Below are 16,355 nucleotides of genomic sequence, written 5' to 3' on the forward strand. Positions count from 1 at the left end.
TAAAATTAAAAAAAAATAGACAAAAAAAATTATTGTAAAAATAAAAATTAAAAAAAAAAAAAAGGCAAAAAATTATTTTATTGTAAAAATGAAAATTTAATATGACAACTATTTATTTAGTTTTTATATAATTTTTTAATTTCTTTTAATTTTTAACAAACACTGTCAAAATTAATAACAAAGTGAGAATTACTAATACATCACAATAACTTTGATAAAAATAAAACCATGAATTTTTTAATCATTAATCACACCTGTATTGCAGAGCAAACCGTCAAGAACATTCTTGTTCCTTCTATATTAAGTATCGTCTAACTTGATCCCTCGACCAGCAGGAATAACATCCTTGTCCCTTCTATCTTAAGTATTGTCTAACTCGATACCTCGACCAGCGGGAAGAATCAAGTTTAAACTACAACTGCATGACGAAAACTAACGCACAGAACAGAAATTGGAGTACGAAGTACGACTTCTTGAAAAACACAAATCAAAGAAAATTTAAAAAATAAATTTGAGACACTGTAATGTGTGCGAATCGAACTTCAGCGTATTAATGGCCGAATCGGACCGAATTGCCGAATTTTCGAATTCTTCAGGCCGATTCGGCCTAATTTGGTAACTATGATTTACACTGAGTTACTACGGACCTTCAGTTTACAACCAACTCGTAAATATTTCATAACGGTTTATTATGATGAGTTATTACGGTAGGGATGTTAAAATAATGAAGTTGGCTGAGAGTCGTACTCCTATGTAAATAATGTCGGTTCACTGCTGCTTCATCTGCTGACTTCGGATACCCTATGAAACTGTTATAGTTTCTGAAAACCCTAGTACTACAATAGAATAATTGCGGTTCACCGCTGCTTCATCTGCCGATTCTCGTGAATATTTGTATTTTCTGATGTCTTTCCTCTGTGAACTTGTAACACGCCCTTCGGCTTTACATTTTAATAATTATATACAATCTTAAGTTGATCATTGTTTTTCAACTCAAATATTCATCAAAATAATCGCTAGAAGCTGCACTTCGAACTAGTAGCCTCGTTCGTTTTTTGTTATACCAAATATTGAGATTTTTCAAGTTATTCATCCCTAGTATAAAATAATCGATAATTTTCTTTGTTATCGTGTGGTTATGATGCGCTGAAGTCGTGAAGTTTCAAGTCTATAATTAAGTTGTTTTAGGTTGTATTATTCTATCCCATTTTCACATTTGAACACGGTTGATCAGGAGGATAACCAACCTAAATTTGTATAATTCTCAATTGAATGTTTACTTATCATTACAACCTGTATAATTCTCAATTGAATGTTTACTTACCATTACATCCAGATAGAGATAGTGTAATGTACCCCTAAAAAAATTAGTATGTCAGCACCACTGGAGAAAGAGTTGATTCCATGATCCTTGATAGTAAAATGGTTTAATCTAGATTTTTTAAGTTTTACAAAGTTTAGGTTTTACTTGTAACAATGTATATGTTTCTTTACTTTATTTATTGTTTTTACTGTATTATGGTTTTCTATCAATGATGTATTATCCTGTTTTTGTACATATCTCTTATGACCTTGAAATTAGTAATAAAAGGGATTAGGATGAATTTCACACTATTCTCTAAATATGGTTGGATATAGGGTTTTTTCCACAACATAGATTATGAAAGTTATCATAGCAATATTCATTGAGTCTAAAGGTTTATTTTACAACCAAGTATGAGGGGATGTGTAAGTTTGTCCTTCAGTCGATGCCCTTTAAAATAAAAAATAAAAATAAAAATTATGTTCTAAATAGAAAAATAATGTGAGGTATAATTAAAAAGAAAATGAATATGTTGTAAAGTAAATAAAATTAAAAAAAATATGTGAATAAGATATTTAAATCTTATACTTTTCAAAAATATTTCAAGAAGATATTTAAATAAATTATTTGAAGATCTATGTTAACTAATTTATGTCGATATCAACTTCATATATATCTTTATAGAAAAAAATTGTTTCATGGTTAAAATTTTTATTTGGTGCTTTATTTACTGTATTTAGCATTCAAAAATACAATTTAAATAATGAAAAACAACACATTATATTTTGCATTCTAAAATAGTTTACATATGAATAAATTTAATCTTTTTAAACTCACCTTAAATCTGTATTAAAAATAAGTCTATACTAATATTAATATTAACTTATATTCAGCTGACATCTTTATGGTTATAAAAATATGTTATGAAAATCCATTACAAGTCTTGCACATAATGTCTTGAACCTTCCAAGTAGATACGGTTGTATGCCATTGTTGGTTTTTGGGATTTGCTCTACCTTGTTGATCATGAGAATGAAAATATTTTAGAATATAAAATAGAAATAGTAATTTTGGTTTTTCTATTATATTTTTTAATTATTATATCTTAAATATAATAAAAATTTATTAAAATTATATTATTATTTAATTCATTTATTTATTTGAAAATAAATTTTAAACCATAAAAAATGTAATATACAAAAAAAAAAATAGTTTCTGCACATTCTGACTAAAACATTTAAATACAATATAACTTTGGAAATGTAAAATAATACAACAAAGACCAAAATAATAAATTTTTTTAAATCACATACCATAAGGACGTATGTGATCATATATAATTATTAATATGTAATGCCAAAAGGACATCTTTCAAGTTAACGAAAGCGACAGCCATTTACCAAAACCATCAAACGAACCAGAGCTGAACCGCAATTATTTATATCGTAGGGTTACGGAGGGGTGAACCACAACTATTTATATCGTAGGGCTACGTTACTAATAAGTCACAACGATTTCAGAGGGAATCCAAAACCAGCAGATGAAGCAGCGGTGAACCGGCATTATTTATATAGTAGGACTACGACTCGACCCTGAGCTAATTTCATCGGTAGGTTCCCCAGGAGTGATTAACAACACTGATTCCTCCGTCCACAACAAGGTTATGCCCGCTCACATATTTAGACTCATCGCTCGCCAAGTACAGACATGCCTCTGCAACATCCTCCGCTGTAAGAACCGTTCCCTCTAAGTTGGCAACTCTGGTGCAAAAGTCCGCCACAGCGGACTTATCCACTTCTTTAGAAAATGCGGAAGGGTCGCCTTGCTTCTTGAAATACCCAACAGTAAGATCCGAGGGCAGTCCATAAGGAGACACAGCGTTGACTCGGATCCCGTATTTCCCAAGCTCAGCTGCGCCGTTCCTCGTCAGCCCTATCACTGCATGTTTGGAGGTGGTGTAGTCGTATGGACAAAGTCCTCCTATAACACTTGTAATGCTGGCAGTGTTGATTATGGTGCCCTTCTTCCGCGGAATCATCACGCGGGCAGCGTGCTTCATGCCCACCATCACTCCTCTCACGTTTACTTTCATCACTCGATCGAATTGATCCATGTCATACTCTGCTACGCTTTTACCTGGAGCTGCTATTCCTGCGTTGTTAAACATTATATCCAGTTGACCATGTTTCTCTACGGCAAAATCCACCGCTGCGCCCACGTCTTGCTCATTGGTCACATCGCAGTGCACGAAAATTGCGGGAGGAGAAAGAGATTCGGCCAGCTTTTCCCCAGCTACGTCGGCAACGTCCGCGATTATGACTTTGGCTCCGTGCTTTGTGAAGAGCCGAACGGTGGCTTCTCCGATGCCAGATGCTCCTCCCGTTATTATTGCGACCTTGCCCTCCAGTCTGCATTCAAAGATCATTGCCCAGAATTTTAAAACCAGTGACCATTGCAAAGAACATTCAAAAGTGGCAGGTTTCTGTTAAAAAAAATAAAAATAAAAATCAAAAAATCTTAAATTTTTTTAAGAATGGAAATAGAATCAGAACCATTAAAAATTTCTAAACACTCAAAATATCTAAGTTTAACAATTATAACTTGAATTTACAAAAAAAATATATTAAATTTTATCAAAATCCTGCTAAAATTTCCATAATTTAATTAAAAAACCCAAAAATAATACACTTATATTACAACCAAACAGAATACCAAAACCAGGTACCATTGTGATAAATAGAAACAAACAGTTAATTAATCTGCACTTCTGGGAATTGTCTTCTTTGCTTGAATTCATCAGTGTAGGTTTCGATTGTTAAAACCCTGCTGCTGTCTCCACACCATATCAATCCAGCCATGCTGCTAAAATCCTATCCACAAAATCTTTTTTTTTTAACGGGATTTTTTTTGTTAACTTTCACAAATTTAATTTTCTATATAGATTAAAAGAAAACCAAAATGTTTTTAGTAATTTTTGAGCTGAGATATGATTTGTAATTGTGTTAGTCCATATTAAAATTGAAATTTGAAATTTTAATAATATTAACAGAAATAAAAGTTTTAAAATATGTAAAAATAAAAAATAAATTTAAATAATTATATAAAATATTTAAATAATGTTTGTTTATAAAAATTATAAGTAAAAAAAATTTGGATACCTTGGCTCATGTTAAGCTATCTCAACTCAAATTAAATATATATTTAAAATAAATCTATACTAATATAAAGACGAGAGTTCAAAATCATACTTTACTCCTGTAACATTTATACTTTATACTAGTTTATAGATGTTATACTTTATACTAGTTTAAATCTATAAAGAAATTTACATTTTCATACTATTCCTACAAAACAGATCACAATTTCAGAGAACTCTCAAAGAACTCTCAAATTTAACAGATTGCAAAATGATAAAGCGATTCTTCTCCTGTGATTACCGCCGCTCTGCGTGGATGTTGAAATTTGCAACACGGGTACCGAGTGCATCAGCCTCTTGGTTAGACATGGTTTGGAATGAAATTTGGGTAATTAGATAGCGCGGGAAGCTTCACATGCAATAACAGGGAAAAGTAGGTGTATGGAATTATCAGGTGTTACCCTTTTATAGCTTCCTGTGTCGTATTTGATTGGAGGTTCTTCAATCTAAATGGATAGAACTTAGTTGACTATTGTTTTGGCATGTGTTAATGGCATGGGTTAAATCAAATTAGCTCACTATTATTTTGGTAGGTAAATAAAATATTTATTTAATAAATGGATAAGTACACATTATTATTAATGTATTGGGATTTTATTTTGATCTGTAATTAATTTTTTGATAAATTATTAATTTAATGATCTAATTTAGTTATCATAGTGTTATATAATATTATTTAATGTTTTTATAACATGGGAATATTGTTTTTTATCTTTAAAATAATATCTGTTTTTCTATTTCTCTTGATAAGTTTTAATGTTTTCAACAAAAAGATTTATTGCAGATCATATCATAGTATTATTAATATATATTAAAATAGATTATTTTAAAAATATTTTTATAATTCGTTTATTTTATGATATTGAATTTAATATTAAAGTTTTTAATATTAAGTTTATAATACTAAGTGTGTAATATAAACAATTTATAGTAATATTTTTATATATTAGAATTTATAATATTGTGTTTACCATTTTTTTTTAAATTAACGTTATAAATGTAGTATTAATTATGAATACAAAAGCTAATACTATGCTTTTATTATTAAATACTAATACAAAAATTTCAATATTATAAACTCAATATTATAAATTCTAATCTTAATTTATAATAGTGAGTTTATAATATTAAGATTTTAATATTAGAGTTCTACAATAAAGTTAAATTCCTACCATATATCTAATAATTATTAATATGTTTCATATGCATTTATAAGGAGTCTATATCAACTACATTTATTAATATAGTTGTGCTAGTCATATAAATATTCCTATAATTTATTTATAATATTATATTATATTTAGTTATTACAATATGATTTTGGATGTAGATAATTGGTCATAGAATATATTATCTGTGCATTATTTCATGAGATCAACATTGTATTAGTTGAGTTGAGGTCATCCATGCTTCAGAAGGAAACTGCGAGACCAACGAAACCACAAAAACTAGGGATTTTTCCTAACCAACCGATGGAGCACTTGAGAGTCGAAGCAATGTCGAAATTGGTATCAAAGGATCGTGTGTTCGTTCCACCCTAGTACCACGGTTGGGTTTGACAAGTCAGGCAATCACTACCTCACCTAAATAGAGTATAGAGGATTCAAATGGCTTTTAAAAGAATAGTCGTCGAAAAAGTTGAAATTGATCCAGATCGCACTACCTTACCATTTTAGTGGATAAGTACCACTTGAGTGGATAAGTTGGTTAACATGATGCAGCAAAGAAGTTCCAAGTCCATACGAAATACTCGAGCTTAAGCACGACGTCGGTGTGTCAAAATCAACCTTGCAATTTTATAGAAAGAAGAGGAGAAAGGGTAGCTCAGTGCAAAGAGTCTTCGAAGAAGCATAGTCTTCGAAGGACACCGCTCACAACCAGATCACAGATCAATACACCAGTATTTTTGACGTGGTTAAAACCCTCAAAGAGGGAAACAGTCCACGGCCTGTCCCAACGTGGGTACTACAGGCAATTTATTAATCAAAGAATGAAAATTTACATAAGCTTCTCTCATACACGGATTACCCGAACAATGACCCTCCATGCGCTTTAAATAGAACTCATGGACCAATCGGGTGTCAAGCCACGGATCAAGTGTCGGTAATACCGAGGAGAGAATGAACCGTCGGATCACTACATATCGTGACCGTCGAATTGTAAGTTACAAAATGTACAACGGTAAAGAAACACACTTTACCTAACTCTATACCTAACTCTACACTAGACCAAGTTGAACTTAACTATATCCTATGTGTCGGAATATCCTAACATCCCCCCTTAAGAACAACTTGGGATAGGATTGAAGGATTTACAAATATGACACAATAGGAGAAGGAAGGAGGCACTAGAGCCTATCCCCCCTTAGTGACAACTTCCTGAACTCCAAGCATATATCGAAGTTTAGTGAACTTCACCTCTGTGAGAGCTTTGTGAAGATGTCTGCAACCTGATCATCTGTTGGACAATATTGCACTTCAAGAACATGGTCATGAATGAGCTTTCTGATGAAGTGCATGTGTAGTTCAATGTGTTTGCTGTGCTGATGCTAGACTGGATCTTTGCATAGCTGAATGGCACTTTGATTATCACACCAAAGTGTGGTTGGATGCTGCTGCTCAAAGCCAAACTCTGATAGGATCTGACGAAGCCACAAGGCTTCCTTACTAGCTTCCACGGCACCACGATACTCTGCTTCTGCTGACGAAAGAGAAATGGCAGCCTGTTTCTTACAAGCCCATGTAATAGGTCCTGAACCAAGAGTGAAGACATAACCGGCAGTAGACTTCCGATCATCAGGGTCACCAGCCCAATCAGAATCAGTGAAACCAACTAACAGAGGAGCTGCTTTGGCACTGTAATGAATCCCAAACTGTATTGTACCTCGAACATAACGAAGTATTCTTTTAGCTGCTTTCCAATGACTTTCACGGGGGTTTTGCATAAAACGAGCAACAAGGCCAACAGCAAAGGAAAGATCAGGACGAGTATGGGTTAAATACAAGAGTTTTCCTATAAGTTGACGGTATAAGGTAGCATCAACTTCAGGAGAAGTACAAGAGACTGAAAGTTTGACTCCAGACTGAAAGGGAGAAGGGGCTGGCTTACAGTCTTCCATGTGAAAATGACGAAGAATATCACAAGCATACTTGGACTGGGAAAGGAAAATACCCTCCTTGGATTGCAAGACTTGAAGACCGAGAAAATAGTGTAAGTGTCCTAAGTCTGTGATTTCAAATTTCTTTTTAAGGCTGGACTTCACATGGTTTATAAGGTTGGGATCACTACCAGTAAGAATAAGATCATCAACATAAAGAACAAGGATGATAAGAGAGTTGCCCACTTTCTTGGTGTAGACAGTATTGTCAGAATGACACCTAGAAAAGCCAGATTCTAAAAGAAAGCTATCCATTTTGGCATACCAAGCCCGAGGAGCTTGCTTGAGGCCATAAAGGGATTTCTTAAGTCGACAAACAAGGCTGGAGTCTGTTTGTATGAAGCCAATGGGTTGTTCCATATAGATTTCTTCCTGCAAGTCCCCATGCAAGAAGGCAGATTTAACATCCATCTGATGGACTTCCCATTTTAAAGAGGCAGCAAGGGAAAGAACAAGGCGGATAGAGTTCATTTTGGCAACAGGGGAGAAGGTTTCAGTGTAGTCAATGCCTTCAACCTGTGAAAAGCCCTTAGCAACGAGACGAGCTTTATGTTTATCAACTTTCCCATCTGGTCCATACTTGGTTCTGTAAACCCATTTACATCTAACAAGTTTGCGTCCCTTTGGTAGAGGAACAAGATCCCATGTACCATTTGTCATCAATGAATGATATTCTTCATTCATAGCTGCTTCCCAATGTGGATGGCCTGAAGCTTCTGCAAAAGTTTCAGGATCATGATTTACTGGAGCTTGAGCCAGTAAAGAAGAGGCTCTTTCAAACTGAGAACGTGTACGTCGCTGATCTGTAGGATCACCGGCAAGATCACCTGCTGCATCCCGAGTAGCACGGACCCATCTGGGAAGTTGAGGATCCTGAGAAGGTGGGGGAGGATTATCATCCTCGCTTTCATCATCTGAAGAAGAAATGTTTTCAAAAGTAGAAGAGATAGGAAGAGGTGGCACATCCGCTGGACTAGGCTCGCAGGCCGATTTATTTTCATCAAATTTTACATCTCTTCTAATGATAACATTTTTGGACTTAAATGGAATAAGTCTATAACCTTTTACATCTTCAGAATATCCAACAAAAGTACATTTCTCACTCTTAGGTTCTAAAGCTTTATGCTTTTCATCTGGAATATGGGCCCATGCTTCACTTCCAAACACACGAAAGTGACTTACATCTGGTTTAATGGAACTCCAAGCTTCTTCTGGGGTGAGATTCTCTAGAACCTTAGTAGGAGTGCGATTGATTATATAATTTGCACAATTACTTGCTTCGGCCCAAAAACTAAGACTGAGTCCTTTAGATTGCAGCATACAATTAGCCATTTCCTTTAAGGTGCGATTTTTCCTTTCAGATACACCATTTTGTTGTGGAGTGTATGGAACAGTATGTTGCATTTGAATTCCATTTTCGGTGCAAAAGTTGATGAATGTGTTTTTAACATATTCTCCACCATTATCAGTTCTTAGCTTAAGAATTTGATGTCCAGATTGTTTTTCAACAAAGGCTTTGAAGGCCAAAAATGTGTTAAATACTTCTCTCTTGAGTTTTAAGAAGTATACCCAAGTGCGTCTGGAGAAATCATCAATGAAAGTTAAGAAGTACTTGCAGCCAGAGAATGAAGCAACAGGAAGAGGACCACATAAATCACTGTGCACAAGCTGTAAAGGGGCTGAGGCATGCCAAGAGGCACGTTTGTCAAAACTGTCCCGATGATGTTTTCCGAGTACACATCCGGAACAAACACCATCTCTGCAAGATACCATAGGAAGACCTGTCACCATATTTTCTTTACATAGATGCTGAAGGGAGCGATAGTTTAAGTGACCAAATCGCTCATGCCAAAGTTTGCTCACTTCATCATTATGAGCAACAAATACTGAGGGAAGATTTGATGACCCAAAGTTGTGAAACTTATACAACCTTGTGGAATCATCAGCAAGACCAGTAGCTAGAATCTGTTTAGGATCTTTTAGATCCTTGATTACAACATCATGAGGTGAAAATTCAACAATTCTACCTTCACCTGAATGAGTTATCTGATAGACAGATAGAAGGTTGCAGGATAAGGTTGGAACACATAATACATCATTAAACTGACCATTGTTTAGATGAACAGTTACAGTCCCTACAACATTAAGAGATCTATCATCACCAACATATATATTTTTGGTGTTACAATCATTTAAAGAAGAAAACATGGCTTGGTTTTTGGCCATGTGATAAGAGGCTCCAGAATCAATGAGCCACTCATGAGAATGAGAAGAAGAAGAAGATACATTTAATGCATAACCAGACTGAGATGATTGACAACGACATGTAGAAAGTGCCATTCCGGAAGTTTAAGTTGAAGTTGAAGTAGGCTCCACATGGATGTTATGTTTCTTCATTGCGGCTTCCAAGGCTTCCATCTTCTTAAAGCATTTAGATTCTAAGTGGCCATCTCGATTACAAAAGTTACAATGTCTATCAGTCTTCTTCCATTTGTTTTTATTGGTCTTATCATTTTGCTGAAATGATCTTTCATTTTGAGGCTGAGTTGGTTTAGGACCATTCTTTTGAGGATATGACTTCTTAGGATTCTTTGAATTTGGTTGCTACTGGGCGGCTAATGCTTTCGTGGAAGAGTTTCCAAGATTAAGAAGACCAAGGTGTAAGAGTTTTTCTTGTTCTCTTATTAAGGAATCACAAAAGGAGTCAAAGGAAGGGGCCTTGTAGTCTTTTCCTTGACAAATGAAAGCTTCCCTTGTAGAATGGAAAGTGGAAACAAATACAGAGTAGGCTGGTCCCAACTTAGTAAGGATGGAATAAATAAGGTTACCATCTTCTTTCTTAACTTTAACACCTTCCAAGAGATATCTAAGGGTCTTGAATTTGGACAAGAAATCTTCAATGCAAGAAAAATTATTAGGATCCAAAGTAAGCAACTCATTTTCAAGTTGATGGGCTCTAATTTCATTTTTAATCCCAAAAACTTTAGCGAGTTTTTCTAATGCTTCATGAGGAGTCTCAAGCTCTGCAATGTGGAATCTAAGATCAGGAGAAATAGACATCCCTATCAAAGCACGTGCTTGATCTTGTCTATTTTCTCATTTTGCAGCCTTGTCTTCATCTTTTGGTTTCTTCTCTTGGTCTGTGGCTATTCTGAAGAGACCTTTACTTCTAAGTAAATCTTCCATGTAGGCTACCCATTGGAAGTAGTTAGTGCTGTCAAGAATGACTTGGCATGGACTTTCCATTTTTTAAAAACTGAAGCTAAATATGCTGAAAGTAAGTGTTCCAATGGATAGATCTCGAAAAAATAGGCGGTTTTAAAAAAAACGGCTCTGAAAAAGGCTTCCGGATGAAGAAGTTATGGCTTTTTGAAAAAAAAATTGTTGACGTTGCCGGCAAAGTGCGCGAATGTGCGGGAATGAAAAAAAAATCCGCCCCCACAAAATGGAGACTTGAACCCAAGACCTCTACTCTCTTAAAATAGCTTTGAACCAATTGATCTATACAAAAAATTTGAGAGAGAGAGAGAGAGAGAGAGAGAGAGAGAGAGGGGGGGGGAGCCTTGGTTTGCGTGCTTGCCCTGAGAAAGCTCTTTTTCCCTACAAAACACAAAACACAAAACCCAACACGAATATGCAAAGAAAAATGAACCTTGCGGCTCGAAGTTAGCTTTAACCAAAAAACTAGAAATTTTAAAAAAAATCTCAAAGTTAGCTTTAGCCGAAAAACTAAATATTTTTCTCAATGTTTCTGATTTTCCGAGATCACACTAAGGTGCAGGGAAAAGAGCATACGCATGAGAAAAATCCTTCCTTTCTGTTTCTGATTTGCCCAGATCGCACAGAGTCGCAGGGCAAAGAGCATACGCAGAAATGAAAGGTATAGATCCGGTTAAAAAAAAAGGCTAAATAAACCGAAACCGAAATAAGCAGAGAGAAAATAACAGTAAACTGCAAAAAACACTGTATACCTCCCGATCTGAAAAATGACGCAGCTAGGGCTACCGGAAACCTTTTCGCGTGAAACGAAAGGGGTTACTCACTGGAACAGATGCTCCGAACGCAACAGAGCAGTCCTCTCGGCCCGAAAGCAGTCAGAAACAGCAGATCTAGGAAACGACAGCCGCATGCAGTTCTACCGGCTTCAGATTTGGATCACCAACGGACGCGGCCCTCAAATAGCTTTGATACCATGTAGGAATTTACAGGGTAAGTTCCTCAGAAAGAATACCAAAAGGACACCGCTCACAACCAGATCACAGATCAATACACCAGTATTTTTGACGTGGTTAAAACCCTCAAAGAGGGAAACAGTCCACGGCCTGTCCCAACGTGGGTACTACAGGAAATTTATTAATCAAAGAATGAAAATTTACATAAGCTTCTCTCATGCACGGATTACACGAACAATGACCCTCCATGCGCTTTAAATAGAACTCATGGACCAATCGGGTGTCAAGCCACGGATCAAGTGTCGGTAATACCGAGGAGAGAATGAACTGTCGGATCACTACATATCGTGACCGTCGGATTGTAAGTTACAAAATGTACAACGGTAAAGAAACACACTTTACCTAACTCTATACCTAACTCTACACTAGACCAAGTTGAACTTAACTATATCCTATGTGTCGGAATATCCTAACACATAGAAAACATAGGAAATTGTGGTGTTCATCCTTCATGCTTAGCAAAGGTCATTCAATACTTTAGCGTGTCTTTATTGTCAATTTACTGGATAGTTGATCGAACCTCTTCTTTACAGGCTCAAGCTTCATAGAATTATGATCCTGACACCTTGCAGAAGCTTCACGCCATCCAGATTGGGACGCAACTATGAATGAAGAATATCGTTCATTATTGGCAAATGATACATGGGATCTTGTTCCTCTTGCAAAGGACGAAAACTTGTTAGATGAAAATGGGTTTACAGAACCAAGTTTGGACCAGATGGAAAAGTTGATAAACATAAATCTCGTCTTATTTCTAGGGTTTTTTCACAAGTTGAAGGAAATGATTATACTAAAACATTCTCCCGTGTTTCCAAAATGAACTATATCTTCCTTGTTCTTTCCCTTGCTGCCTCTTTCAAATGGGAAGTCCATCAGATGGATGTTAAATCTGCCTTCTTGCATGGGGACTTACATAAAGAAAACTATTTGGAGCAACCTCTTGGCTTTATACAAACAGACTCCAGCCTTGTATGTCAGCTTAAGAAATACCTTTATGGTCTCAAGCAAGCCCCTCAGGCTTGGTACACCAAAATGGATAGCTTTTTTTTTTAAACTCACTTTTCTAGGTGTCATTCTCACAATATTGTCTACACCAAGAAAGTGGGTAAATCTCTTATCGTTCTTGTTCTTTATGTTGATGATCTTATCCTACTGATAGTGATTCCAACCTTATAAACCATGTGATGTCGAGCCTTAAAAATCAATTTGAAATGACAGACTTAGGACACTTGCATTATTTTCTTAGTTTTCAAGTCTTGCAATCCAATGAAGGTATTTCCCCTTCCTGGTCCAAGTATGTCTATGATATTCTAAACCACTTTCACATGGAACATTGTAAGCCAACCCCTTCTCCCTTTCATTCTCGAGTCAAACTTTCAATCATTTGTACTTCCCCTAAAGTCAATGCTACCTTATACCATTAGCTTGTAGGAAAATGTTTGTATCTGACCCATACCCATCCTGAGCTTTCCTTTGTTGTTGGCCTTATTGCTCGGTTTATGCAAAACCCAAATGAAATTCATTAGAAAGAAACTAAAAGAATGCTTCATTATGTTTGAGGTACAATTCAGTTTTGGATTCATTACAGTGCAGAAGCATCTCCTCTATTGGTTGGTTTCACTAATTTTGATTGGGTTGGCGACCCCGATGATTAGGTGTCTATTGTAGGTTATGTCTTCACTCTTGGTTCTGGACCAATTACATTGGCTTGCATGAAACAAAATTCCATTTCTCTCTCTTCAGCAAAAGTAGAGTATCATGGCGTTGTGGAAGCTAGTAAGGAAGCCTGTGGCTTTGTTAGGTCCTATCAAAGCTTGGCTTTCAACAACAATATCCGACTACACTTTTGGTGTGATAATCAAAGTGTCATTCAACTATGCAAAGATCCAATCTAACATCAATGCAATAAACACATTTAACTACATATGCACTTCATCAGAAAGCTCATTCATGACCATGCTCTTGAAGTGCAATACTGTTCAACCGATGATCAAGTTGCAGACATCTTTACAAAGGCTATCACAGAGGTGAGGTTAACTAAACTTCGATTTATGTTTGGAGTTCAGGAAGTTGTCACTGAGGGGGGATAGGCTCTAATGCCTCCTTCCTTCTCCTATTGTGTCATATTTGTACATCCTTCAATCCTATCCCAAGTTGCTCTTAAGGAGGGATGTTAGGATATTCCGACACATAGGAAATAGTTAGGTATAACTTGGTCTAGTGTATAGTTAGGTAAAGTGTGTTTCTTTAGCATGTACTTTTTGTAACTTACAATCCGACGGTCACGATATGTTCTAGACATGAAGTGATCCGACAATTCATTTTCTCCTCAGTATTACTGAAACTTGATCCATGACTTAACACCTGATTGGTCCATGATCTCTATTTAAAGAGCATGGAGGGTCGTTTTTAAGGTGATCATTCATGAGATAAACTTATGTAAATTTTCTTTCTTTTTTATTAATAAATTACATGAAGTGGCCACATTGGCTTAGCCCGTGGACTTCTTCGCTCTTTGAGGGCCTCTTTGAGGGTTTTAACCACGTCAAGAATATTAATGTATTGATATGCGATCTATTTGTGAGTGGTTTCCTTTGGTGTTCTATGTGAGGAACTTACCCTATAAATTCCAACATGGTGTATTGATAAGCCATGACATTTGATGATGGTATTGTAAAAAAACTTATTCACAGATTAAGAATGTCAATGACACACTTAGATGAATCTCTATGATTAAGAATTTTGTTACATGTTTTTCTTAAATGTATATATGTTTAACTTATATACTAATGATTTTTTACCATTAAAAATAATAATTATTATTATTTTAAAAAAACTTATAATTTAGTTATTTTTATGAATTTTAAAATTTTATGATACTTCTTATGTGTTATGCCTAACAATTACTACCCATTTATTTACTAAATAATACATTATATATATATATATATATATATATATATATATATATATATATATATATATATATATATATATATATAGTTAGTTAGTTTGTAATTGGTTAGAGTAATTTAGGCCAAACATATAATTAAACTTAGCCACTACCACTCTAATACTAGGAGTATATATAATAGTAAATAAACTAGATATAATAAAAATTAGGACTAGAAATTACCAATAGTAAAGAGGGTGCGAGATAAATGTATTTGTAATGGTTTTGTATGAAAGATAATAATTTTGAAATTTACGCAAAATTATTATATTTAGAAATTGGGGTCAAAATTTTGAATATAAAAAATTAAAGTGTAATTTGGTAAGCAACTTTGTATACTTGTTTTGACTATAGTTTTCTATAATATAGATATAATTTGAAGACATTTAAAAGCTAATTGAGTAAATCAGTATAATGAAGGTGTTATGTTTTTAATTCTTATTGGTTCGATTATATGAGAAAATTTATTATATTTCCTATGGATTGATATAAAAGGGGTTAACAATTTAAAATTATAAATGTCATTTTACCAAGTCTCTTGTTAATAAAAACATGTTTGTCAAAAGAATATAAACATTAAATGATAAAAATTTAGCAATAAAAATGTTATTTTAGTAATAAAATTTTGTAGGTAATAAAATTTTGTTAATTTCAGACTCTTTGTGAAAAGAAAGGAATTGTTAAATGATGAATTTTAAGATGGATTAAATTATATAAAGAACTTTCCCTAAAACACATAGATATGTAAAGAGGTATATGATTAAATATGTTTTGTAATAAAATATAAGAGTAAATATATTTTGTAATAAATTATTAATTTATAAATAAATGTTAATGAATGAAAAAAACTAAACCTATCAACCTTTTGACTTATATGTTTATGATATTATATGTTCATCGACACATTTTCATTAGATAATATCAACTCTATCGGTTCTCCCTATAATCCCTCACTTTTAACTGATAATAATTTCCTCACATTAAAAACATATAAGTAAATGTTATGGGTCACATGATTTTAATTATTTGAAACCCTTAAAATGTTTAAATCATGAAACATTACATTCTTTTTGTACATATATTATTTATTTATAAAAAAATAAAGTATTTATTTATAAGAAATGAAGTAATGCAGCCGAAGGGAGTTCTTGGCCTTATTTGCTCTACATTTTTTTTTCAAAATTGTTTAATGAATTCACTAACAATCTCACATGATTCACCAAATACAAAAATCTCTGCATTTCCCCATTATATAAACATAACGTAAAAGACTCCCAACTAAATGTAGCCACATCGTTGAGGTTCCCAACTAGATATAGCCACATTGTTCATTCTCAACCACAGTTCACGCATTTGTTCTTTTCAAAAATCCCAACAATCTCGAGCCCAAAGTTTCGATACCTCCCCACTAAACGTATCCACATCATTCATTCTTTGACATAGTTCTTACATTTTTTTTGCTTAGAGACACTAAGAAACCCGCTCGCAATTTCTAGAATCCTCTATATTGTTCT

General features: G+C 34.3%; 1 protein-coding gene across 4 annotated transcripts in view; it reads right to left on the reverse strand.

Annotated features, from left to right (window-relative positions):
* Positions 1-16,355, reverse strand: part of LOC149139739 (zerumbone synthase-like) — a 230,970-nt gene that overhangs the window by 59,949 nt on the left and 154,666 nt on the right. For 3 of the 4 annotated variants that reach the window (XM_089449955.1, XM_089449957.1, XM_089449956.1), the window contains one exon: positions 2,592-3,711. The exons of the other annotated variant lie outside the window; for it this stretch is intronic. In XM_089449955.1, the coding sequence (XP_089306081.1) occupies positions 2,907-3,711 (805 nt within the window). In that variant the 3' untranslated portion in view covers positions 2,592-2,906. Of the gene's footprint in view, positions 1-2,591; positions 3,712-16,355 lie in introns of those variants that run through there. 4 annotated transcript variants of the gene reach the window in all.

This window comes from Pinus tabuliformis, chromosome X (assembly GCF_031772625.1).
Source record: "Pinus tabuliformis cultivar Carrire ecotype Pingquan chromosome X, CPIR1, whole genome shotgun sequence".
NCBI lineage: Eukaryota > Viridiplantae > Streptophyta > Pinopsida > Pinales > Pinaceae > Pinus > Pinus tabuliformis.